The sequence below is a fragment of the Dipodomys merriami genome, unplaced genomic scaffold (assembly GCF_024711535.1).
Source record: "Dipodomys merriami isolate MVZ:Mamm:240054 unplaced genomic scaffold, mDipMer1.0.p SCAF_8, whole genome shotgun sequence".
Taxonomy (NCBI): domain Eukaryota; kingdom Metazoa; phylum Chordata; class Mammalia; order Rodentia; family Heteromyidae; genus Dipodomys; species Dipodomys merriami.
The window spans coordinates 10041528-10068159 of record NW_027206401.1 but is presented as its reverse complement, the minus strand read 5'-3'; the positions used below and the strand labels follow the sequence as shown (position 1 = coordinate 10068159).

At 41.5% G+C, this 26632-nt stretch overlaps 1 protein-coding gene across 15 annotated transcripts in view; it reads right to left on the bottom strand.

The window, feature by feature from the left end:
• Window positions 1-26632, bottom strand: part of Syne1 (spectrin repeat containing nuclear envelope protein 1) — a 406378-nt gene that overhangs the window by 282343 nt on the left and 97403 nt on the right. For 14 of the 15 annotated variants that reach the window (XM_070010443.1, XM_070010444.1, XM_070010431.1 and 11 more), the window contains 7 exons: window positions 25693-25830; window positions 23627-23791; window positions 12122-12234; window positions 11382-11550; window positions 4493-4589; window positions 2954-3156; window positions 255-419 (listed from right to left, as the gene is read on the bottom strand). In XM_070010443.1, the coding sequence (XP_069866544.1) occupies window positions 255-419; window positions 2954-3156; window positions 4493-4589; window positions 11382-11550; window positions 12122-12234; window positions 23627-23791; window positions 25693-25830 (1050 nt within the window). Of the gene's footprint in view, window positions 1-254; window positions 420-2953; window positions 3157-4492; window positions 4590-11381; window positions 11551-11646; window positions 11902-12121; window positions 12235-23626; window positions 23792-25692; window positions 25831-26632 lie in introns of those variants that run through there. The other variant, XM_070010445.1, reaches the window with a different exon arrangement.

Below are 26632 nucleotides of genomic sequence, written 5' to 3'. Positions count from 1 at the left end.
TATGCAAGTGCAAAACAGCAGCACTTTCCAACACGTTTCCCATCCTGCCTAAAGCAGCCCGGGCTTATTAAGCAACATTAAATTAATGTTGCTTCCTAGCTAACTATAACCACATACACACACATGTGCAAACACACAGAGACACGTGAACACACGTACGCATGCACGCATACATGCACAGATACACACACACACACACACACACACACACACACACACACACATCTGGAATGAGCACAGATAAGAAGCCGTACTTGGTTGACCTCCATGAACAGCTCCCGCCACCGTCCGTTGAGCAGGAGGAGTTGCTGCTTCAGGTCACGAGAAACCAACTCGTCGCAAGTTTCGATCAGAAAGTTGCCAGCATCGTTCATGGCAGCATGCTGCTGAATCCAGCGGGGCAAATTCCGGAAAAAATCCTGAACAAGGAAGAACACACAGACACACACACACACCCCCTTGTATACAAGGTGCCACAGAGCCATCACTGAGAAGAGATGAGCAGGTGAGGAAAAAAATATTGGCATCCTGGAAATTGTGCAAAAACATAAAGAGAAATCTTCAATCTCTTCCAAAAGGCAACTTTTAAATAAAATTTCAAACTACTGGGAAACACTGCATACCTTCCCAAGACAAGCACGTGCTATGTGACCCACGCTGGCTCCAAACTCCTGCCTCAAGAATTGACCTGCCTGGTACTACAGAATGAGCCACTATGCATGTCTTTCAGTTTCTTTTTGTCAGAATACCTATGGCATATCTTTTACTGAAGACAAAACAAAACATGATGATGATTTTGTGTAGGTGTCTTTTTTGTGCCAGCACCAGGGCTTGAACTCATGGCCTTGTGCTCTGGCTTAGCTTTTATGCTCATGGCTGGTGCTCTATCACTTAAGTCATGATTCTAGTCTGGCTATTTTGTTGATTAATTGGAGTTGGAGTCCTATAGACTTTTCTGCCAGTGCTAGCTTTGAACCAAGAACATCATTTTAGTAATAAAAAAAGTATAAGTGATAGAGGCTTGTGCCGAGTGTTTAGGCTATTGAATGCATCACTTATTGAAAGCATCACTTTAGAAGTGAACATGATAGGGAAATATAGAGCTTTCTTCAAAAAGCTATTTTGATGCTGGGTACCAATGGCTCACTTCTGTAATCTTACTACTCCAGAGACTTCGATCTAGAGGAGCCTGCTGTTAAGCCAGCCCACACAGAAAAATCTACAAGACCTACTTTCCAACTAGCCAGCGAAATGCCAGACTGATGATGGTCTGGCTCAAGAGGCAGAGCTCCAGTCAAGTAAATGTCCTAAGTTACAACCACAGTGCCACCAAAAAAAAAGCCCACAAAAAAAAACAAAAATACTTTTAGGCTGGGCGCTGGTGGCTCACACCTGTAATCCTAGCTACTCTGGAGCTGAGATCTGAAGACTGCAGTTTGAAGCCAGCCAAGGTAGGAAAATCCATGAGACTATCTCTAATTAACCACCAGAAAACTGGAAGTGGTGCTGTGGCTCAAAGTGGTAGAGTACTAGCCATGAAAGAAAAAGCTCAGGGACAGCGCCTAAGCACAGAGTTCAAATCCCATGGCAGACAAAAAAGAAACTTTTTTGAATTAACATGTTTTAATATAAAGAGATTCCACTGTAAATTTTCCATATATTCATACAGTGTACTTAGAACAAATCACCTTCTGCCATTAAAATTTTTAAATAAAATTTTCCCTGTTCATTTTGATTTCAAAATATGAATATACACAATGAATTAAGATAGCTTAAAATCATGGAGATAAAACATTGAAAGGAGACATTTTAGATGAAGTATTTGACTTGAGAACATCTATATATAACATCCTTTCTTATTTCTTTAAGGGCATACATGTATGCAAGTATAACAGTCCAACTCATTTCAAATTAAAATGTCTAGGTTCATATGCATGTGTGTGCACATGTACACGCGCACACATCACAGCAAAAACTAAGGATAATTCAAATTCCATTTCAAAGGCCCATGAGTGGGAGGATTTCCTACATAAATAGACGAGAACGCTTCTGTTCCTAGTTGCTACAGCCTTTGGAACAAATGAACACAACTGACGACATCTAGAGCATTGCTGGTCTGATTAGATAAGGCTTCAAACCTGTATGGGGTGCTGCGTCATTATTGCACTCTGGTAACTGCAGTAGAAAAAAATTAATTTGTATGAGCAAAGGAAGGTAAAAAAATCATTTTTTAAAATGATACATCTCCTTTGGGCAAACAATAGAAGAACCTGCCTTGAACGGCAAGCAGTAATTCATTCTAATGTGTGTATTCTATTTCTACGTATTTGTTTTGGAAGCCTGACATTTTCATGCCTTTTACAGATAAATTTATTTTTCATGCAAGAATGTCTGGATTCCTCCAAGCAATATTTTATATATCAGTCCATTTCATTTGTCATTTACACGTAGTGACATAAAGTAAAATACTAATCCCCATAAGTAGACACACTTACACACTTAAGACTAGTGAAAAAAGACATCACTTCTATGTAGAATGATACACCTGAGTGGGAATGGATAAGATTCCAAAAGGAATATCTAAAGAGACGAGAATATCCCAGTGATGTATGGTACACACAGACCCAGCTTCAAGCTAGCCAGTCTTCATAGGAAAACATGGGTCAGGCCCTTACCCAATGCAGTCTTCATTATGGGCAGGGCGCCCTCTGTTGCCCAGTCCATGTCACTGCCTCTCTTCATGAAGAGAATCATTTTAACAGAACTTGAAGGAGCCAAAATTTCCTTGGCCTGAAGAAATGTAATCACTGGAAGGCACAGCTTTCCAGGCAAAGGGAGACTTCTGTGTCACCCTTGCCAATGCAGAGCACTCTCTAGTGAACAATGCATGATAGAGACCTGGCCTGGCTCAACCTGCCACCTGTCATTTTCCTGTCATGTGACGCGGCCTTACCTTTTTGGCGCTTTCTGACTGACTGAGCATCTTCTCCGCATCCTCTAGCCAGGCTTGCAGGCTGGCCACGGTGTTGCAGTAGCGATCCCAGTTGGAGATCACTTCCTCCAGCATGCTCCGCACGCTCCTCACCTCCACAGACAGGTTCCGCCACTGAGCCGTGGTCTCTGACATGAATTTCATCACGTTCTCCGCTTCTTCCACTGACACACAGAGAGCCACCAGGTAAAGTCCGCTACCCACCACTCACTCCTACAGTCTCAGACCCACGTGAGCCTCGGCGCCCATCGCCAAGGCCAGCGCGCCTTTCCAACAATTCTCACAGACACAAACACCTGTTACGCACTGGGTCATGGCCCTCACTTAAGCGCTCGTCAACTTTCACTTTTGAAAAGTTTAGTCCTTAGAATTGAAACTAGGTTGAAAAATTGCAAGTTAGAAAACTGATTTTTTTTTCCTTTTTGCAGTAATAGAACCTGAAACCGGGATTTTTGTGTTTGTTAGACAAGCACGCTACAATTTGAGTCAAGCCCTTAGTTCTTTCCTACTTTGCTTTTAAATCTGTTTTTGTCTTTTGTTTGTTTGTTTTAAATTCTTTTGCCAGTCCTGGGGCTTGAAATCAGGGCCTGGGTGCTGATCCTGAGCTTCTTTGTACTCAAGGCTAGCACTCTACCACTTGAGCCACAGCACCAACAAGTCTCATGGACTTTCCTGCCCCGGCTGACTTAAACCTTGATCTCAGCCTCCTGAGTCGCTAGTATTACAGGCATGAGCCACTGTGCCAGGCTGTTTTTGTTTTTGTTTTAATAGAGTCTTGCATTCACTGGCTCCAGGCTGGCCTTGAACTATACTCCTCTTACCTCCTCCCACATAACTGGAATTACAGGTGTGTACCCCCACACAGCAGTATCAATGATTATTTTGCTCTCTCTTGGAAGATTACTGGGGGGAGAGGAAGAGATAAGACTGTGGCTGTGGCTGGGAAGGTGGCTCAGTGGTAGAGCGCTTGCCTTGCATACCTGAGGCCCTGGGTTCGATTCCTCAGCACCACATAAGCAAAAAGAAAAAAGCCGGAAGTGGCACTGTGGCTCAAGGGGTAGAGCGCTAGCCTTGAGCTGAAGAGCTGAGGGACAGCGCCCAGACCCAGAGTTCAGGCCCCACAACCAGACCCCCCCCTCCAAAAAAAAAAAGACTGTGGCTGTGTAGGTCAGATACTGCACAGATTCAAGAAAACTGAATTAACATATTGTCTCCAAGGATAATGGCATGATCACATAGATTCTACAAGAGTAACAGATGGATCTGACACTCTGGGAAGCTGTAGGTTCTACCTTCTACTGCAGTCCACACAAAACCAAATTTTAGTGAGCATGTATTAACTGAACAAAGCACTGGACTTTATTATGACTCTTTCCTACACGCATCTGGAGAACATTGAGCACCCACCCCTTTATCCTCATCTTCCCTTCCCTCCTCCACCCCCCACTTTCTTTTCCCCTCCCCTGAGGCCACTGGGTGTTACTCTGCACCGAGTTTTACCTGAGCCATCAGCTTTGATGTACATCTCAGCTGTCTGTTTCAAGATCTGGTATGTGACTTCATACTGCTCGAAGAACTTGCTGTTTTCTATAAAAGACTAGGAGAGGAGGGAGAGTTAGAAGACGGTAAAGATTAGGCTGTATACAAATGTCTCTTCCAAAGAGACTGATGGATGCTTTATTCAAATTTATTAACCTTATTGTTCAAGAAAATGAAAATTTAATTTCATTGTTATGAATAACCCAAGGTTCTTTTGATCATATACATTAATCAGGCAGTTCAATTTTCACTTAGCAATAGAATGAGAAAACATTCCATTTTGTCTCCATCCAAGGATGATGACAAAATTCCTTCCAAGAACCTCAGTCTAACATAGATAGCATTCGCATGAGAGAAACACTTCGGCATCCAACCGTGCTTAAGTTGTGCGAGTGGCTTGCTCTCTGGACATCGGTGAATGTCTCTTTTGAAGAACTTCAGACTACACATGAGAGACAGCGTGTAAACTTCTTTTTGTAAAATTAAAAAAAAAAACAAATTACTGGGATTTGAACTTGGGGCTCTGCCTTTGCTAAGCAGATGATCACAACTTGAGTCATGCCTCCATCCGAGGTTTTTGCTAGTTATTTTCAAGATAGATAGGGTCTCACTTCTTGGTCCACTCATGAGCCAAAGTCTGCCTTCCCAGCTTCCTGTCCTAGCTGGTAACATAGGAGTATGCCACTGTAGCTAGCCCCTCTCCCTGGAAATGGAAGCTCTCAGACTTTTCCCTCCAACCCTCACGCATAGTTAGGGATAATAGGCTGATGCTACTACACCCAGCTGCAGAGAAGAAGTCTCTCACTTTTCTTCCTGAGCTGGCCTCAAATTGCAGTCCTCCCACTTTTAACCTCCCAAATAGCAAGGATTTCATGTGTGAGTCACCAGCACCTGGCTAGAAGTAGGAAAGTGTAAAGAAATCTCAGATGCCATCCCTGTTATCAATACTGTGCATTCTGATTGCTTCATGTGAAAATTAGAGATAGCACGCATCCACTTGTGATTCATCAACGCAAATAAAATCAGGGTCAGCAAATGTACACAATAAAACCAAATGTAGAAAAGAATCTCAAAGTAAATTTAATATTAGGAATGTCAAAAGCATAAAAACACAATCCTGTTTCTAAGATTATTATTACAATAAACTAGAACATAGTATAAATCATAAATTAGTATAAATCATAAATTGATGCAAAGTAAAAGATCATAATTAATAACCTATCACTACAGCTTTGTTAATTTCCTTTAGTAGCAGAATGACTTCTCATGGTTTGAATTCATTAAGATATGGGACAAGGTCAGTATGCTAAAGAACAAAATAAGCTTGGACAATGAGCTGAAGTCCCATACAGGATGCTGGTGACAACTTACAGTGATGGAAAAAGTCTATGTACATACATATATAAAGTGGTTCACAGAGAAGTTTCATAGGCATCCTGAGATTGTCACCAACATTGTGTTTCAAGATACAATTTGAGAAAATTCTATATATAAGCTTCAATACTATCCAATAGGCCTTACTGTTTTTTGTTTGAGAACAGAGTAAGACAATAGTCTGTCCAATTCACAATCTCCCCCTAGGTCTTAGTCCTCCTCTTCATTCAAGAAATAAGTCATTCACTGGAATTCAAACTGTGAATAATTTGCCCAAAGAAATAAGTTATGGTTAGATCAAAAATCTCCCCAAATGGAAATTTATACCTAATGTTAAAGACATGGTCTAAGAAAGGGTAGAAAGAATTATATTTGAAGTTTAAAAATTCGTTCCTGCAAAATTTCATTTCTGGCCAATAGTTCTGGCAAAATCTCAAGAAACTAATGGGATTAATGCATTCTACTCATAAAGCGACTTGTTATATTGAAACCCCTTTGTACTTGGAAGATACTAAAACATAAATTATATATGGAAAAGAAGCTAATGGGGCAACAATTGCTATATGTATCAAATAAATGGAAAACAGAACCTATGGTGAGCAAGAAACTTCAATATATTTTTGCTGAAATAGTTTACAAATTAATTGCAAAAGAATTAAGAGAACAAACCTCTCATTTCTGGTCCAAGGGTTTTAAGAACATTGCCAAAAATGTTGTGGGATTCATTATTTTTTTAACATTGCTACTAGGAATTTTGAAAAGAAAACAATCTTATTTATTAATTTTTTATTGGGCTACATAATTTGTCCCCTTTTGGCTAAGTCTGAGGTAAATATACACTTCCTAGAAAAATGTAAACTAATTATCATGCATATTTTAAATAATAGTTACAAGATTCCTTTAACCTTTTAAAAAATTATACTGAAACTTGGAGATGATAGATCACAAATAAAGCATGTTAGTGGGTTTTTTCAGCTGATGGTCCCTCAAGAACAGTAATGGAAGTGTCTTAAATTTCTCCTCCCAGAAAGTAAATACAGATTTAATAAATACGAAGCTCATCATTTCAGATAAGGGGAGCTAAACCAGACTGCTGAAGAATTTTCAAAATCAATCTTAAGGAGTAGTTTCATCAGGATTGACTATACATTCATGAAATAGTTACAACTAGAAAAATAAATATTCACATTATTTCTATTGAATTCACAGAATCCACAATTCCAGCAGCTCTTCTATTCATTTTTATGAGAGACCAAAACATTATCATGGTTTTGCCATAGTAAAATTGAGTCACGTGTCACAGAAGCAATTCTATCAGCAAGGACCAAATCAATTGCCTTCTGAATTTCTTTTTTTTTTTTTTTTGGGGGGGGGGTCCGGTCGTGGGGCCTGAACTCTGGCCCTGGGCGCTGTCCCTCAGCTCTTCAGCTCAAGGCTAGCGCTCTACCACTTGAGCCATAACGCCACTTCTGGCTTTTTTTTTTCTTTTTTGCTTATGTGGTGCTGGGAAATCGAACCCAGGGCCTCAGGCATGCAAGGCAAGCGCTCTACCACTGAGCCACCTTCCCAGCCCCCTGCCTTCTGAATTTCTTGACAAGACTCTCATTTCCACTTAAAAACCAGAAAACCAGATGTGATACTATGGCTCCAAGTGGTAGAGTACTAGCCTTGAGCAAAAGAGCTCAGAGAGCCGGGCGCTGGTGGCTCACGCCTGTAATCCTAGCTACTCAGGAGGCTGAGATCTGAGGATCGCGGTTCAAAGCCAGCCCGGGCAGGAGAGACCGTGAGACTCCTATCTCCAATAAACCACCAGAAAACCGGAAGTGGCGCTGTAGCTCAAGTGGTAGAGCACTCACCTTGAGCTGAAGAGCTGAGGGACAGCGCTCAGGCCCAGAGTTCAAGCCCCAGGACCAACACAAAAAAAAAAAAGGAGCTCAGAGATAGTGCCCAGGCCTTGAATTTAAGCCCCATAACTGACAAAAAGAAAAAGAAGAGAGAAAGAAAAAAAGAAATAGCATCTGGTCTACCTTAAGTATTCTGAAGTATTTCCCAAGATGTGATAAGTACTCAGCGGCTGTCTATCCTGGCAAGCATACTTTCTAGTCCTCTAACCATTAAAAACATGTCCTATCTCTCTGTTTTTACAGATGATTAAAATTGAATTGATGATGCAGATTAAGGACAAAGTAATGCTAGACTATGGACAGTTACGATCTGCATTATTAGATAATATAGCAGTAGAGAGTGCGTTATAATACATTCTATGAAGTAACCAAGAGGAGGATGCATTCAAGCCACCATCTTTATGGTTATGTTGGGAAGTCTGCATGATCTTTCAGATGATCTGATCTAAAGAAAATGAGTTTCCATGAAATCCCAAAAGCATCAGGGAAGTTCTAGGCAGAGCGTGTCTGTCAATCGTGGGAGCTCTGACGGCCCACAATCCTTCTATCATTATTATCATCATTGTTAGTATTAAAAACCTGGGGAAAACTAAGTTTTCTAAAATCATGCTCTATACAAAGCAGAAAGGTAGTAAGTAGGAACCTTGGCTGGTATTGGTAGCTGGGCTTCCTCCACTTTCTAACTCCATACCATATTGCCCTGTACACCAATAATAATACGTGTAAGAGTAAACTATCACCAAACACAAACCAGGAGTAAACCATATTTATACTTATGTGAACAACTTTCTTTAGCTCATTGACATGTAAGATATTTTCAGTGCTTGGCCTTTTAAGTTAAAGACATTTTTCATAGACTATTAATTTAGATAGCATATGTTGTTTTAAAAGCTATTTGGATTTGAAAAGAGTTCAGTGCTGGGAAGGTGGGCCAGTGGTAAAGTGCTTGCCTAGCATGCATGAAGCCCTGGATTCCATTCCTCAGTACCACATACACAGAAAAAGCCAGAAGTACCACATACATAGAAAAGGCCAGAAGTGGCACTGTGGCTCAAGTGGTAGAGAGCTAGTCTTGAGCAAAAGCAGCTCAGGGTCAGTGCCCAGGCCCTGAGTTTAAGCCCCAGCTCTGGCAGAAAAAAAAAAGAGTTGAGTTCAAATTCTGACTCCACTTTACCAACTGTGCCATGTAGAGCACAAGACTTGGAGTGTGTGTGTGTGTGTGTGTGTGTGTGTGTGTGTGTGTGTGTGTGTACGTGCGCACATGCGTGTTCACACGCATGTACATGTGCATGCCACCTGGGGCTTTAACTTAAGATGTGGATGTTGTCCCTGAGCTTCTGTTCTCAAAGCTAGCACTCTACCACTTAAGCTCCAGTTAACACTTCCAACTTTTTTTGCTGGATAATTGGAGGTGAGTCTCAGAGACTTTTCTTCCAGGCTGGCTTCAGACCCTGATCCTCAAATCACAGCCTCCTGAGAAGCTAGGAAGCTAAAATTACAGGTGTGAGCCATTGGTACCAGGCAATGACTTGGACATTCAAAGGCCCAGTGCTTGAAGTCTGTTTCTTCAGTGTATGAAATAATTCAGAAACAAGCTGTCCTTAAGCTTCGGTCATCATTAGCAGGCAATACTCCATACTCATAGTTATTGATGATATTAACACTAAAAGGACCTTAAAGCCTTGTAAGGAAAAGAAACATGAGTATCAATTAGGTTTTCTCTACCTTGGAATGCAAATATTTAGTGATGTTCAATCAAATATATTGCATTTGTCAGGTGATTGTCAGCTTTATAATAGTTATAAAAAAATCCAAAGCATTTTGAAGTAAGCTGTGTAGTGAACTCTAACTTTATGGAGTAGGCAGGAAATATGACCTTTAATCATGAATGTCATATCCTTTGAAGAGTTCAAGGAGTATTATTAACATCATTGTATTCTGAAATTAACCTAGTGAAAAAGTCCTGTTAAGGTATTTAAATCTGATTGACTATTCTTAAAAAGCTATAAATAGCTCTTGTCCAATTAGCTCCTGAGCTCAGAGGACTTGGTGTAGTATGATAAAACTTTAAAAATATAAATACATACATGTATTTATTTTTTTAGAAAAAAATGGATTTTTCATGAACTTCCAAAATAACCATAAATGAATAAGAGAACAAATCATAACAGATTTCACAGTTTTTGACAAACATTTTTGAGACAATTTTAGTAAGCTGAGAGAACAAGTTTGCTACACACCAGTTAAATCTTTCATATCTTAAATACATGTCATTTATACAAGCACTCAGAAAGTGAAAATAAAATACAGCAGAAATAGATTATGGTTCAAAAATACTTGAGTGAAAATATGACTTCAGTAACCATTCAAGCACACCCTATTCTTGAGTCACTGTGACTAACAGGCTGGTATTTTTTAAATGCACTGATTTATCATTTGGACTTGGTCTTTAAACATAAATGGATCACTCAAGGACTGAGATGCCCTATTAGTATTACTTTTATGACCAAATACATACTGTAAATAAGTTTTTATGTTTACAGTTGAAGAAGAAACAAACTGCCTTTATTAAATAGAATGTGCTGACCATGCAAAGGAGACTACTTTTATAGAATAGCTGAGTATTTTCACTTAGTTCAGGGCTAATATTCTGGATACATATAGCAACATCTGCACCAATAACTCAAAACATGATATATATATTTTGGGGGGGAAGGGGGTTGTCGTGGAGCCTGAACTCTGGGCCTGGGCACTATCCCTGAGTTCTTCAGCTCAAGGCTAGCGCTCTACCACTTGAGCCACAAGCGCCACTTCCAGCTATTTCTTGCTTATGTGGTGCTGAGGAATCGAACCCAGGGCCTCATGCATGCAAAGCAAGCACTCTACCACTGAGCCACCTTCCCAGCCCCAGAGATATATTTTCAAAAAGAAGGTAATACTCAACATAGTGTCAAGTGAGTATCAATGTTGCTTTGGTTCATCCTTTGTCCTGCTGTTTCTGTGATTCCCTTTTCCTTCCACATATTGAATAATCTTATATTTAAGACACATGGTACAGAAAACCAAGAGAAATGAAAAAAAAGGTAATACAAAGAATAACAAACAAAGCTGTCCTGGACCTGAGTCAACATTAGAATGAAGAATGCTAGGAGAAACCAGAGAAGAGACACATGGACCAGAGAGAGCTACACAAATAGATTTCCCAGGTGGACAACTGAAATCTCTTCTCACTCTTCCTACCTGGGTTTTCGAAGACACAAAGATAACTTTTAAGCACTGTCATTCAGTAGCTCAGGTACAGGTGAATTGCAATCCAGTGTATGGGAAACAACACCCAAACTTTCTTTTTAAGTAAACAAAGCTCAGTTACAATGATTCAAGGATGACTATGACTTTAAAAAAAAAAACTTTCTAAAAGAACGGTTTAGAAGAACAAGTTCCAAAGAAAATAGGGTTAGGTTTTAGATAACTATAAAAATCTCATGATCTTGGATCTAACCCATTTATCCCCTTAGTATTCCTGAGTTTAAATTCAAGATTAAACTTCTCTGACAAAGCCCCAGGAGACTCACTATGTAGTTTTGAAGAAGCAGCTCCACGGACTCCCGTCTCCCGTACTTGATGATCCACGACTTCAATTTTGACTCTGCAAGAACCAGCAGCGAGAGCAGGCGGTACTTTAATTCTAGAAATTCCATTTTCATCAAGTGCAGCTCTGATGTGGAGGAAACCAGCTGAAACCTAGAAATAAAGCAGAACAACACCGAATGTAACTAATAGTAACCGAGAGCTGCTTACTGGATCTCCTAGATGGCAGCCTTAAATATAATTTAGCACCAGGTCCCCTAAACTTGGCTGATCCCACAGCAGGGTCTCGGCCTCCTCTGTGAGCTCCGAGTTTCAAGGCAAAGAAGGAATGATTGAAGCCTTTGATTCCGATTCCGCTCTCTCCCCTGCCGTCACATCTCTCATCTGTTTCTTTTCTAAGCTGTTTTTGCAATATTACATAATGTTCCTACAGTACTGAATAAAAATACAGCCCATGAAGAAATCATTTCTGTGCTTTCCAAGCCGTGGGAAGATTTGGGCTCAACCTTTAGAGTTAATAATACATTAGGATGCTGGCATTCTTTAGCCTATGTAGCTGGGACCCGCTTCTCATTTGCCGAATGCAAGCATCTCTGTTTTAAAAAAGAAGGAAACAGTAAGAAATAACTCATGGTGGGGGGTGGGGGGCGGCTAGAAACGAATGTAGAAAGCATCTTCCTAGAATTTTTTTAAGGGCTTGATATAGAATCAGCCATGCTCTTACCTCTCAGCCATGTCCTCTAACTGGTCCGGCGGAACTGGGATCCCATTCACGGACCTGGTCCTGTAGATTTCGTGGAAGGCTCTTTTATGGGCATCTGTGTTTTGAAGCAGATCCTAAGATACAATGTTTTTTAAAAAATAGACAAAATGAAAAAAAGAAAAAAACCATGTTCCCAGGAGGCTGGAAAGCATCATTTCCAGGCGGCTTGGATGAGTCAATGTAAAGTAACCATTCATTCCTGCTGCCACTTTGCCCTGTAGCCAGTGCCTGGCACCGGCTTCTACCTAGCATGGGAGTCCATGCTGTGCAGAAGACACTGCTGAGCCGTGGCTAATAATTATGGCATCTTTTGAGCACATAAGACACTTCACAGCCATCCATTAAGACATTTTAAAGGTACATGGTCTGGGGAAGCATGCAATGACGCCTATAAACAACTATTTCAGGATTGTTTTTCTTCCTTCCTAGATTTGAAAGCTGAAAACTAGGCATAGAACATTTAACCCCTTCGTGGTAAAAAGGTATTGGATTCTCTACTTTTTTTTATTTTTGAGTATGTGTGGGCGATTTTAAGTAATTCTTGCTTGTCATCTCAAGCCAAGTAGATTACAATACATTTGGAAAACATCTTTTGAGTTGAAACTTCTCCAGCAAGTGCAGGGAAAGATCCTCCAAAAGAACAAATGTGGTGTACATAAACTATTCGTTATCAATTCTATTCATTTATTTAGGTGAATTTGCATCTTCTTTGATTTGTTTACAGTACCTTTTACTGAGCATAAACTCACTTATAAAACCAAGGTATTCATAATTCCTACACAATTTCTTAAAACAAAACAAGGAAGAGTGGAAGGCCAGATCATGGTGGTACACTCCTATAATACTAGCTACTCAGAAGGCTGAGATCTGAGGATCACAGTTCGAAGCCTGCCTAGGCAAGAAATCCATGAGACTCTATCTTCAATAACCTACCAAAACATGGAAAGTAGAGCTGTGGCTTGCATGGTAGAGCACTAGCCTTGAGCGAAAAACAGCTCAGGGGACTGTCTAGGCCCTGAGTTCAAGCCCCAGCACACATATAGCAGGAGTGGAGAGATTTGTGCCATATTTTCTAAAGATCGATCCATTTCCTACTAGCAGAATGAATATTCAACTGTATATTATTTCAGCTTACTGGAAATTCAGGCACATTAGCCCCTGAAAATAAGTTAAAAGGAATATTGGTTCTCTAAACCCAGTAGATCCACTAGAGAAAAGAAAGCAAAAATAGCCTGAATCCAAAAATGACTGACGTGAAAAGACTCTTCAACTACAAACCAGCTAGATGGCCAGGAAAACATACAACTCTAATTGGTGGGTTCGGAGGAAGACAAGATTTTATGTCTCTCACTCTTAGCAAGACATAGCCCTAACTGGACCACAGAGTGAGCAAAGTCAGATGGAAAGTGACTGGCCTGAGAACATATATATCCCAGTGCTTCAGGAGATTGGGTTGTAGAGTGAGAACAAGGTAAAACTAGTTGTCTTCTCTCCAGCCAGAGCCCACAGTGAGGACAAAGATGGCTCACTTGATAGCAATGTGGGAAGAGGAAAGCAGATTTCCAACCACATGAAACAAGGCACCATGAGTGAGAACCAGCAGAAACAGGAGACATTTGTCTAATGTTTGGCACCCCTATGATATAATTTAAAAGGAAAATGATCTAGTTAGCATATTTCTTAAACCTTACATTGATTAAGAGGTTAAGATATTGATTAATTCACCAGGCACCCATGGCTGATGCCTGTAATCCTAACTACTTAGGATTGAGATCTGAGGATCAAGGTTCAAAGCCAGCCCAGGCAGAAAAATCTGCCAATTAACCATCCAAAAGTCAGAAATGGTGCTGTGGCTCACGTATACAGTGCTAGCCTTGAGCAAAAATAAAGTTTCAGAGATAGCACCCCAAACCCTGTGTTCAATCAATGAATAAACTAATATCAAGCAAAAGAGATTTAGGATTGGAAATCAGTAAAATTATTGGATCACATAATAATGCTACTTTCCACTTGCTAGAAGATAATCCTGTTCTTGAATATATTAGTAAATATCAAAATAGGAAAAGCAAACATCAAAATAGGAAAAACTTTGTAAAGAAAACTACAAAGAAAAGCTGTGAAATTGGTGTTGCTGTGGGGGGTGGGAGAGTGAAGAACATACCTCCCCCACAACTAAGAAATGACAAAGGTAGCTATGGACAGCAGGCAGAGGTAAGAGGTAGAGGAGTAGGAGGTAGAGGGGAGGGAAGCAGAAATGCCTGTGTCAAAAATTCCACTGCTGCATGCAAGAAACTCCTGTTCACCTGCACCTGTGTCTCATGGCTCTGAGATGCCGCCATAACTGGATTTCCTTCTCCTTCATTGGTTGTTCCTTCTCAGACATTTGATGGTTCATCTTCTACCTTTTGATCTCTTGATGCTGGATTCTCTTGAGAAGTAGTCCTTGATCCTTTTCTTCTTCATTGTTTACATTTTATAGTCAGTTTTCCCATTCTCAATGTTTTAAGCACTGCTGCAGACCAAAATGACTCTATACTCTGTGTGTGTGTGTGTGTGTGTGTGTGTGCGCGCGCGCGCATGCGCGCGTGTGCTGGTCCTGGGGCTTGAACTCAAGGCCTGTCCTTGAGCTTCTGTGCTCAAGACTAGTGCTCTACCACTTGAGCCACAGCTCCACTTCTGGCTTTTTTTTGGTGATTAATTGGACTTGAAACTCATAACCTTTCCTGCCTAGACTGGCTTTGAACCCCTATCCTCCGATCTCAGCCTCCAGAGTAGGCTAGGATTACCAACATGAGACCCGCCCCCCAGCACCCAGCCAAGAAGAGGATAATTTAAGATGAGAGAAACAACAGAATGTTGCATATGTATGAACAACAAAATCCAACATCAAGAGATCAATGCACAAATAAATGGTGGAAGAATGACAGGAATCAGCTGCTGGAGGAAGAAGGGGTAGGGGCCCAGGCGCGTGAGGAGAGGTTGGTTGGCTGAGAGCACAGATGGTTCGGCCATAGTAACAGAAGTGAAGACTCACTATTCAGGCACAGATGTAAGTAGGTGGGCTGGTGCCGTTGTGGGGGCCTGCGGAAATTCTTTTCTGATTGCTTCTATTTTCTCAGCGAAATAGGAAGCAATGTCATCCGCTAGGAGTGGGGAAGAAAGGACAGGGAGGAGGTGTAGAAGGTTTGAGGAGACGAGGTAGGCAGGAGTTGTCCCAGAAATGGAGGAGTTGAGTTAGGAAATACCCAGGGATGGCCCGGCCCACTTGGATGAGTCATCCTGCCTGCGCCAGCCCTGGTGGCTGCCTGTGGGGAACAGGGAGGTAGGCAGAGGGAGTTTTAACCCATGCTGTGCTTCTATCAGGATTGTAGGACCAAGTGAGATGTGGACTAGTTAATAGGGAAGTAACAAAAAAAAAAAAAAAACGTTTATTCTTTTATTTATTTACTTTGGTTCTGGTACTAGGGCTGAGACTCAGATGCTGGGCATTATTCTTTAGTTTTTGCTCAAGGCTGGCTCTCTACATTTGAACCACATCTCCAATTTTGGCTTCTTGGCAATTCACTGGAGAAAACAGTCACTCAGATCTGTCTGACCAAGCTGACTTTGAACTGAGATCCTCCTATCTCAGCCTCCTGAGTTGCTAGGATTCCAGGCATGAGCCACTGGTGGCCAGCCAGAGATGACTTTTATAAACAATGAATTTAAACAGTTTAAAGGGAAGAAATGAAATAAAAGGATGGAAACAGAACCACAATGAACGATGGCAAGAGTGGAGAACAGGACATAGAAGGAGGAGCCTTATTTGGCTGGAAAGAAAGATCACAGCAAGAGTCTGTTACTGGTAACAATGTTAGGTAAGCCTATCGAGTGTGTGTCTAGGGCAGGGCCTAGGGCAGGATTGCTAGGAAAGAGAAGATAAAGGCACTAAGAGCCCAGGATAATGGGAGGGCCATCTGTGAACTACTGATTTTATGAAGCCCCATGCTATGCATTCACATCTGGAAAATAAAACCTTCAATGAAGGAGAGAAAGTGGCCTCCTTAGGACTGGCAGTGCAGCCAGAGTAGAATCAGGGGCTGGAGGCCGGCAGCCATTCTCAAAATTCCTTAAGAATGGAAATCTTAATTTGCCAAACTAATACTCTTCCCTCCTGGTGAGCTCCACCAGTGTCAACATCCAGCGTGTGCTATAATGTTGAATCACTTTGTGGACATAATGTAAACTTAGTGTTTAAGATACCTGGGCTCAGCTGGGATCAGGTGGCTTCTACCTGTTAATCCTAGCTACCCAAAAAGGCTGAGATCTGAGGACTAGGGTTCCAACCTAGCTCAGGCAGGAAAGTCCAAGAGACTCTTACCTCCAATTAACTTCCAAAATGTTAGACATGGAACTGTGGCTCAAGTGTCAGAGAACCAGCCTTGAGTAAAATAGCTAAGGGACAGCACCCAGGCCCTGAGTTCAAGCCCCAGAGCCAGCATAAAAATAAATACATAAATACATAGGATCACCATGTTGCCTTGGGCAGTTACTAACTTCTCTCCAGCTATGCCCCCCTCATCTGCAAAGAGAACAATAATACCTCTGTCCTATTCCTCATGCTTTCAGCAAATTTAAACACTTTAGAGCAGAAATGTGGTTAAATTTTCCTTATTGATCAGCTAGGATTAATGTTCATTTGTCTAGGTAATTGAGGCCTGGGTATTTGGAAAATAGAAAAGACAATACAAGATTTTTTTTGCTTTGAAAAATGACTATATTTTATCACATGTGTTAACGTAAAAAGAAGCTAGGCAATGATGGCTCATGTCTGTAATCCCAGTTACTGAGGAGGCTAAGGTCAGAGGATTGTGGTTTGAAGCCAGTCCCAGCAGGAAAGTCCATGAGACTTCAATTAGCCACCAAAAGTAACCACCAGACATGGAGCTGTGGCTCAATGGTAGAGTGCTAGCAAAGAAGTTCAGAGATAGCACCTAGGCTCTGAGTTCAAGCCCCAGGACCAGGAGAGAGAGGGAGAGAGAGGGAGAGAGAGGGAGAGAGAGGGTGAGTAAAAAGAAGCTGTTTGCAATATAAAACTTTAAAAAATGAACTCTAATTTGCAAACACTTCCTGTGTAATAAGTGACAAAATTGTGAGACATATTTTTAAAAGGTGTGAAGCATGTAAAATCAGGCATCCTAAGTTTGCAAAGTATGTTTAAGATTTCTTGACAAGAATAGGAATTACTTTTTCGACTAGAATAGAAGGGAAATACTCTCAGGCATTCCTGTGTCTGCCTCCTGAGCCCCATGCTGTGTTGTTCCCACATTTGTTGCATCTCTAAGTGAGCCCACATACCAGCAGGAAGTAGTTATTCCAAACGGATGGACCAGTTTTCTTCTATTGGGAAACTGGAGATTATTTCCCCAATAATGGGGACTGAATTCATGGACAGTGCTTTACTACGTGAGTCACATCTCCAGGTTTTTTTTTTTTTTTGGCTTTTAGCTTCAGAGAGGGTCTCGTTTTTGTCTGCGCCAGTCTCAGATCACGATCTTCCTTATCTCCACCTCCTGATTAGCTGGGATTGCATGTGTATGCTATCATACTCAGCTTGTTTTTAGATAAGGTCTCACAAACTTTTGCTTTGGCTGTCTTGAAGAGCTGTCTCTGAAGAGCTTGAATTAAAGGCATAGGCAAACATGCCTAGCCCAGGAAATCTAGAATTTAAATTAACAATGATTCAAAGCTTCTAAGCTTACTTTTGATAGATATTTAATGAATATATTTGTATACATTAGACTTGATCTCATAATTATCAACTATATTGTTGCTTTTCTATTGTTGGTGGGTAGATGCTCTGAGTCAAACTGGTGCTCCAACAGTTGAGCCACAGTTCCTTATCTAGCCTTTAAGGGATTATCTGCAATTTATCAATTACAGGTAAGAGTTTTATGAATTTTCCTGCCTACATTGACTTTGAACTGTGATCCTCAGAACTAAACCTCCTGAGTAACAGAGACTTAGTTTTATGACTGTGGAATTTAAGTAATAACACCCATACCTAGTGAAAGTTCCTATTTCAGATGATCAAAGAGGAGAAGGGGTACAGAATGCAGTGGAGAATGCAATGTAGCTGGGCGTCCGTGGCTCATGCCTGTAATCCTAGCAACTCAGGAGGCTGAGATCTGCGGATTGCAGTTTAAAGCCAGCCCAGGCAGGAAAATCCATGAGACTCTTATCGCTAATAAACCACCAGAAAACTGGAAATAGAGCTGTGGCTCAAATGGTAGAGCACTGGGCCCTGAGCTGAAGAGCTGAGGGACAGCGCCCAGCCCCAGAGGTCAAGCCCCATGACTGACAAAAAAAAAAAAAAAAAAAGAATGTGACGTGTATCCTATGAAATTAAGCAAAGAGAAAGGAGTGGGGAGGGGAGGGATGGGGGAGAAGTTGAAAGGGGTGACACGGATCAAGATGCATCGTGTTCATAAACTGCCTGTTAGATAGAAAGTCCTTTGTACAACTACTTAAAGATCATTTAAAAAAATCACTCTGTGTCTTTGGCTCCTATATACTTTCGCTCTCTTCCTGTTGCCTGTTACTTCTTTATTACATCCTTTAGTTTTCTCTTTAGCCAGTTTTTTCTAAATTTTTAGTGTCGGATAACAACTCCAACTCCCAATCCTTTGTATCACCCTCATCCCTGGGGTGTGTGGCTTATTTATTGTACTCAGGGAAGTGGGGAAAGAGGGGAAGAAAGAAAGGAGAGGGAGGGAAAGGGAGGGAGAGGGAGAGAGTTCTAGCTATAACTAGTGGTTAGCATAGACTCTTTGTCTCTGTTTCCCTGTCTCTGTCTGTCTCTGTCTGTCTCTGTCTCTGTCTCTGTCTCTGTCTCTGTCTCTCTCTCTCAGGAATGGGTTATTTAGTGCTTTAAGTCCTGTACAGTCTCTGAAACACACAGGTAACCAAGTGCATTATCCAACTTAAACCTCACACCCTGTCAGGGCAAGTCACTTGGGCATCTGCCCTGAAACCTTACATTTTCTAGTCCATAGCAGAGTCACACGGTGAAATGTGCGCGGTTCAATGTATTAAGCAAACAACAAACCCATGACAATTTCTCCAAGCTGGCGTTTGGAGGCCCCGCACCCCCCCTCACCCCTCGCCTTTCCCCAGCCCCTGCTCAGCCTCTACCCTCCACACCCTCCCCCTCCACCCAGGGCCACAAGCCGCTAGCAGACATGGTAGAGCCCTGGTGGACAGCACTCCCAACCCACAGACATTCTCGTGAAGCCAATGGGACTTCTTTGGCATCAGATATTCATGGAGCTATTCGAGGAGTTTCAATTGTTCCATGTATATTACATTTACTTTTAGTATTTTTAATTTTCTGAACTTCAAAGGGTTGTGTGAGTGGATGACCACTTAACATGTCCATTCAGGAGCCCAGGGCTTCTAAATCAAGAGTCACCCTTTATTATTTTGTCTTTTGTTTCGTTTTCATATTTTCTTATTTGTTCGCTTTTATTATTAGTCATAATACTATAATATATTTGATTTCCTTGTTGCATTTTTATGTATTTTGTTAAATACATACATATATATATAAATGTATAGATCTACTTTGTTAGATGTGCTTGATTGCTCATTTGTCCAAGTGGTAGGATTTGTGCAATCCTATTTTCAATATGCTGAGAGTTTTAAGATGCATGGTACCCTGATGATTCTATGCGTCTGAGGACATGAAATGTGGTTTGACCCCAGGGAAGTTCTTAAACTTGTCCTCCACTGGGGGCTGCTCTCTGCTTCACCCCCTGCAGGGACCTGAGGCACAGAGTGTACCTTCCCAGAAGAGGTGGATCTCAAAGTCAAGCCAGATATGGGGATTGTTCCTGTCCGTGTGTGTGTGTGTGTGTGTGTGTGTGTGTGTGTGTGTGTGTGTGTGTGTGTGTGTGTGTGTGTGTGTGTTGATGGTGACAGAAAAGGAAGGGACAAAGCTTTTGAGTCTGTGCACACTGAACCGTTAAATAGGAAAAACAGCCAGCCCAGAAATAAACCCACCTGACCATCATCAATGGACTTTTCAACCCAAGTGCCAAGAATATATAATTTGGAAGTTCAATTTCTTCAATAAATGATGCTGGACTGGATATCCCAATATAGAAGAGTGAAAAAGAATCCTTCTCTCTCCTTTATACAGGAATCAACTCAGACTGAATTAAGAACTGAAAAGTCAGAGCCCAAACAAGAACTTACTAAAAGAAACTATTCTTAAGCAATCGTCCACGGCCTTGGTCTGAGTACTGGTTTCTTGAATATGATGCTCAAAGTATTCACAACAAAAATAAAAAACAGACAGGTATGACGGTATTACACTAGAGAAATCTTCTACACAGCAAAGAGAACAACAAGAGAGTAAAGAGAGAACCAGAGAAAGGAAGAAAACATGTGCAAATCACATACAGTACAAGAGGCCAACAACCCCATGAGAAACAGAGCTAACAGTAAGAAGAAAACAAGCACTTCTAGTCAACATGGGCCTGCCTTGAGTAGGTATTTCTCAGACAAAGATAGATAAAGTCAGCGGACACAGAGAGCATGCTCAGTACACTGACCTAAGAGAAATGCACAGCACAAGCCTCCTTGTGAAGGCTGCCCTCCACACCTGTCAGGTTGACTGGACTGACTAACATCTGGAAGGTAACAAGGACTAGCAAAGATGTGGAGAGCCGGTTAAGCTGACAACTTGTGGATGGTAATCTAAATCAGAACAGCTAATTACAAATGAAGTATAGAATTCTACACCCAAAAACTATACCATACACTCCAGCAACCCTACTCCTTGCAATAAACCAAAAGAAAATTATCTCAGTACTATCTCAAGTACGGCAAGAGATGTCTGCATTCTACTGTTCATCGCAGCATTATTCACAACAACCAAGCTATGGAAAGAATGTATGTGATTACCTTAGGAGTGATGTTTTAAAATGTTGCATATATACACAGTGTAATGCTATTTGTTCTTAGTAAATAAATAGTAAATTCTGTCATGCATAATAAGCGGGATAAAATCAGAGAACATCACTGTAAGTGAAGGAAGCCATTCACAGATGGAATATTAGAATTCAAAACAGTGGGACTCGCAGAAATGGAGAGAAATGTGGAGGTTATCAGAGCTAAGCCGAGGTGGCAGTGGAGGGTGGGCAGGGAAAGAACGCCACTGGACAATGAGGACAAAGTTTTAGATAGGAAGAATAAGTTCTGGTGTTCTATCACAGTTACCATAACTACAGTTCACACCAATGGACTGCTTAAATGTCAGAGTAACTATAGGAAAGGATCTTAGAGCCAGGTGTGGTGGTATACAACTATAATTCCATCTATATAAAGGGGAGAGGAGACAGGTGGATCACTAGCTCTAAGCTAGTGTGGAAAAAGTAAGGGTGATACTATTTCAGAGCTAAAATACAAGCTAGGTTATCAGTAGCTCACACCTGTGATTCTAGACATTCAGGAGGCTGAGATCAAAGCCAGCCCTGGCTGAAAAAATCTGCAAGACTTCCATCTCCAATTAAATAGACTGGAGGCATGGCTCAAGTGGTAGAATGCCAGTTCTGAGCATACAAGCTGATCGTGACAGTACAAGGCCCTGAGTTCAAATACTGGTGGTACCAAAGAAGACGAACTTTAAAAGGTCGCATCATAAAGAAATGATAAGTATCTGTGGCAATAGATAAGCTGAGTCTGATTTTTCTCATTCAACAACAGATATATGTACCAAAACATTAGATGGTACTCTCTATAAATGATGATTGCTATGTCAACCATGAAGTTAAACGTAAAGACAAAAGTACATGAAAATGTCTGAAGACAATGAGAATAACTGAGGCACGGCGGAGAGGAAAGAGGCAGGATTATGAGAGACAGTCCACGCTGACTGCATGCTATGGCTGTCAGCCTTGTGTGATGAACTGCTCTGGGCTGAGCCTGTTGAGTTGTATGACATTACGGTATCCCCACTTCCCCAGTTCCAAAATCAAGGGTCCCTGGAGGCATTAAATACAATCGATCACAAATTTGCTTTATCCTCTAGTCTAGAATAGCTTGTAATCTATTTCCTTGGGGTAAGAAAAAAATCCTGTATCAATAATTTGGAAGCAATGCATCAGCTACAAATCACAGGAGAAGAAATCTCAACCTATCTGTTTTTTTTTCCACACATACAGGAAAGCCCTACCACCAGGCCACAGTAAAGGTAGTGCAGGAACTCAGTCATCCAAACGTGAGGATAGCATTCATGAGATGCTAATGAATGAACTTTTAATGCTTGCTCTGTGTTGGGATAAAACACAGAGATATATTTTGTAACTTACAACAGATGATGCGTTAGACTAAACCAGTCCCAAACTTCTTAGGCCCTCAAAGCCTAAGGACACTGTAAGGTATACTAACTAGGTAGGTTTTATTAGGTAGCCAATGAACAGAACACCAGGTGGTATTCAGGCAGGAAAAGAAGCTTATTTACCAAACTGCTGTTCCCGCCATGCATGGTAGAGAGGCATGGCTGAAAAGGAAAGACCCACCCCCTGGCCAGGACTTATGTAGGCAGGAAGAGGTGTAGCCAGGTGGGAGAAAAGTGTGGCCACCTTGGATCTGGATGTTACTTCAGAGCCTGGGATCCTCCTATGGTCAGATAGGAGGCATGACCAGAGAATGTAGCCTAGCAGGAGGGGAAGGTGCCCTAGGTTTGCCAGTTACCTAGGTAACAGATACTGGGCAGAAACTTAGGCAAGAGGTGGAGAGGTATCTGCACAGGGCCTGCATGGCCTGGGCAGACCTTACAGACACATTATTATTATTATTATTTTGGTGGGTTATGGGCCTGAACTCAGGGCCTAGGTGCTGTCCCTGAATTCTTTTGCTCAAGGCTAGTGCTCTACTACTTAGAGCCACTGTGCCACTTCCAGTTTTCTGGTGATTCGTTGGAGATAAGAGTCTCATGGGCTTCCCTTCTGGGCCCTCAGAAGCCACTCTCTGGAATAACTAATATTACAAGTGAGTCACCAGCGCTCAGGGAGGTCTAAGGCTTTCATCCCCCTCACCCCACCTACAGCCCCAAGACACAGTCCTATCCTCTGAAGAGAGGCAGGAATAAACTGTGGAATCAAGGCCAACCGAGTTCTCATCTAAATCCATGTCATCTGCCAGCTTTTCCTTTCTTTAAAACAAAAACAACCACTTAAAGTAACAGAAATAACAGAGATAGTTACTGCTGAAAAACTTTGCTCAACCTACTAGAAATGATCTCAGGAAGTCGACCTACTAGAATATTGCTCAGAACAGAAAATGCAAACTAGAGACCTTGTGAAACAGAAGTCTCTGATCAGAAGCCCTGCCTACCCTGAGCAGGCTACCGTGTCAGTGAACCCTAGATCTACGATGAACTCTAGCTACAAGGCTGAAGCGTTTTCCAACCAGCACGCCTACCTTATGCTGCTCCAGCTTGCGTTGTATGGTGTTGGCCGTTTCCTCATGGACCTGCTGGATGGCTATCTCCTCTCTCAGGGCCACCTCTGCCCTGTACAGCCAGGCCCCTATGGTGCCCAGAGGGGCGGGGAGAGATTTATCCAGCTGGATATGCCAGTCGAAGAGCTGAAAATGAAAACAAGTAGCAAAAAACATCTGTAATACAGAAGACAATTCCTAAAATTGCTCCCCACACTTTTTTTTTTTAATGTGCTACTCCTGGGGTTTGAACTCAAGGCCTGGGCACTGTCCCTGAGCTTTTTTTTTCACAAGGCTAGTACTCTACCATTTGAGTCACAGCTCCATTTCTGGCTTTTTGGGGGTAGCTAATTGGAGATAAAGAGTCTCACGGACTTTCTTGCCCAAGCTGGCTTCAAACTATGATCCTCAGATCTCAGCCTCCTGAGTAGTTAGGTCCCTAAAAATGATTTCAAAAGTTCATACGATGTTTAAAGCTAGTAAGTAAAAATGAATGTAATAAAGCTAAAATAATCAAATATCTATGATGCTGAGTTTGAAATTTTGAGGAGGAAGGGGAAAATGAGCATTATGGCAAATTGTGTGCAAACAAAATACATGTTAGACATTGAAAGGTATTATAAGGAAACAATTGCCCTTTTCTTCCATAGTAATAGCATAAAGCACCCACTTATTTTCAGGGTTGCTTTTGCTAAAAGGGAAATGCTGGTTTTGATGACATGGAGGGGTAGTCATTAATACACCACACGCTAAGCACATCGTCTTGGTCCAATGAGAGCCCCATGGAGAGGCCCATGCGATGTGACCATCTGTAGGAAGTTCCGGTTACCTGCACAGCTCTAGAGAAAGATGAGTTTTCAAGAGTCAATTGGCCTCAGATTTCCTAATTCTCCATTTCTTCTATAGAACCCAATTATCAAACACTGTCTGCTAGCTCCCTGGAGCATCCATTATTATGAGTTAAGGTGCCTAGGGATTAGGTTATTCTTTGATGGAGCTGATGAAAAAATAAATTACCAAAATAAGTAACATCGTTGTCTTGAGTCCAATATTCTAAATAGGGATAAAAAGATCTGAGGCCTTGCCATCTGGATCTTCAAGTTTTAACAAAGGGCATAAATAGGAATGATAGTCGGCAGTGTTCCTTCAGATTCATGAAAGATCAGATTATGAGAAAGCTTTAATTACAGAACATATAATTCTTTATCAAACAGATTCTTAATGCTGATGAAACATATTGAAAAGTGAGGCTGAGAATGTGGCTTAGTGGTAGAGTGCTTGTCTAGCATGCATGAAGCCCTGGGTTCGATTACTCAGTACCACATACACAGAAGTGGTGCTGTGGCTCAAGTGGGTAGAGTACTAGCCATGAACAAGAGACAGTGCCCAGGCCCTGAGTTCAAGCCCAGGATTAGCAAAAAAAGAAGAAGAAAAAGAAGGAGGAGAAGGAAGAGGAGGAGGAGGAGGAGGAGGAGGAGGAGGAGGAGGAGGAGGAGGAGGAGGAGGAGGAGGAGGAGGAGGAGAAGGAGGAGGAGGAAGAAGAGGAAGAAGAGGAAGAAGAGGAAGAAGAAGAGGAGGAAGAAGAAGAAGAGGAAGAAGAAGAGGAAGAAGAAGAAGAGGAAGAAGAAGAAGAAGAAGAAGAAGAAGAAGAAGAAGAAGAAGAAGAAGAAGAAGAAGAAGAAGAAGAAGAAGAAGAAGAAGAAGAAGAAGAAGAAAGAAGAAGAAGAAGAAAGAAGAAGAAAGAAGAAGAAGAAGAAAGAAGCGTCATTTCTGGGACTCCTCTACAAGACCAGAGTTACCAATTCTAAACAACCCATCGGTAAGTATTGTAAGGCAAGAATTAATCCATCATCCCCTCAATGACTGGCAAACAGCTATTCACACAAGCCTTTTCACCTGTGTCTAGGAGAGCAGAGCGCCGCATAGAGAAGCCCTTCCCACCTAGGACACACAGCAGCACCTCTTCCCTAAGGCTTTGTGGGAAAAGCTGGTGACACAGTCTTGACCACCGGACTTGAGCCAGGGAAATGAGCCATGGGGGAACTCACCCTGGCGGACACCCGGTCCCAGGACTGTTTCACCAACGCTTGGTCAAGGGACAATTTCCCATCTTTCTGCTGTGGTTGGATGAGATGTTCGATCTGCTTCCTTTTCATATCATATTGAACTCTGAAGTGCTTAAATGACTAAGAGAGGAACAAAACAGAAAAGCCACAAATGAGTCACACAGAGGAAAAGCAAAGGAAGCCACACGTCCTAAATAACAATCCGTGTGGCCAGCACTCAGGACACACAGTTGATAGCACAGCTGTCCCTCACCAGAGCGCGGTTCACTTACTGTGGCTTCACTGTATCGTGGGTTTTATTTTTTAATTCTGTAATCTAATTCTAATGCAATTCTAAGTCTGTATCACGGAATTTTCACTCTATTGTGGAATTTTGCAGTATATAGTATTTAAATGGAGCATATAAAGTGTTTATAAGAGTATGAGAAAGAATACTAAGGGAGTAGGGAAGGTTTATAGGAGAGTTGGAAGGGTTTCTAAAGCCTTGAAATATGTATATGTGTAAATACGCATACATATAAAAACACTGTTCTCACCTATCGCGGGCGTCTCTGGAAAGTAACTCTCTCAGTATGTGAGGGATCGCTGTAATATCGATAGCAGTTATTATAGTAAAGACAGCTATGAATCAGAAAGCTGGAACCATGACCCTCACCCTGGGGCTAAACGCCTTCTACTTATTACCCTCTCTGGATTTCTTATAACCAGCAACATAAACATGAATTAATACTATGAGACAAGAAGTGCACAGACAAATAGCATGGGCAGAACTAAAGCCGAGGGCTGCTCATTTCTACCCAGGGTTTACATACCAGTTGATATTTGTCAAGAGGTGATTAGAATGGATATCTCTGCTATGTAGGAAAATAGTTGTTTTACTTCAAATTATAAACAACTTACCAAAAGAAATCACATACATTAA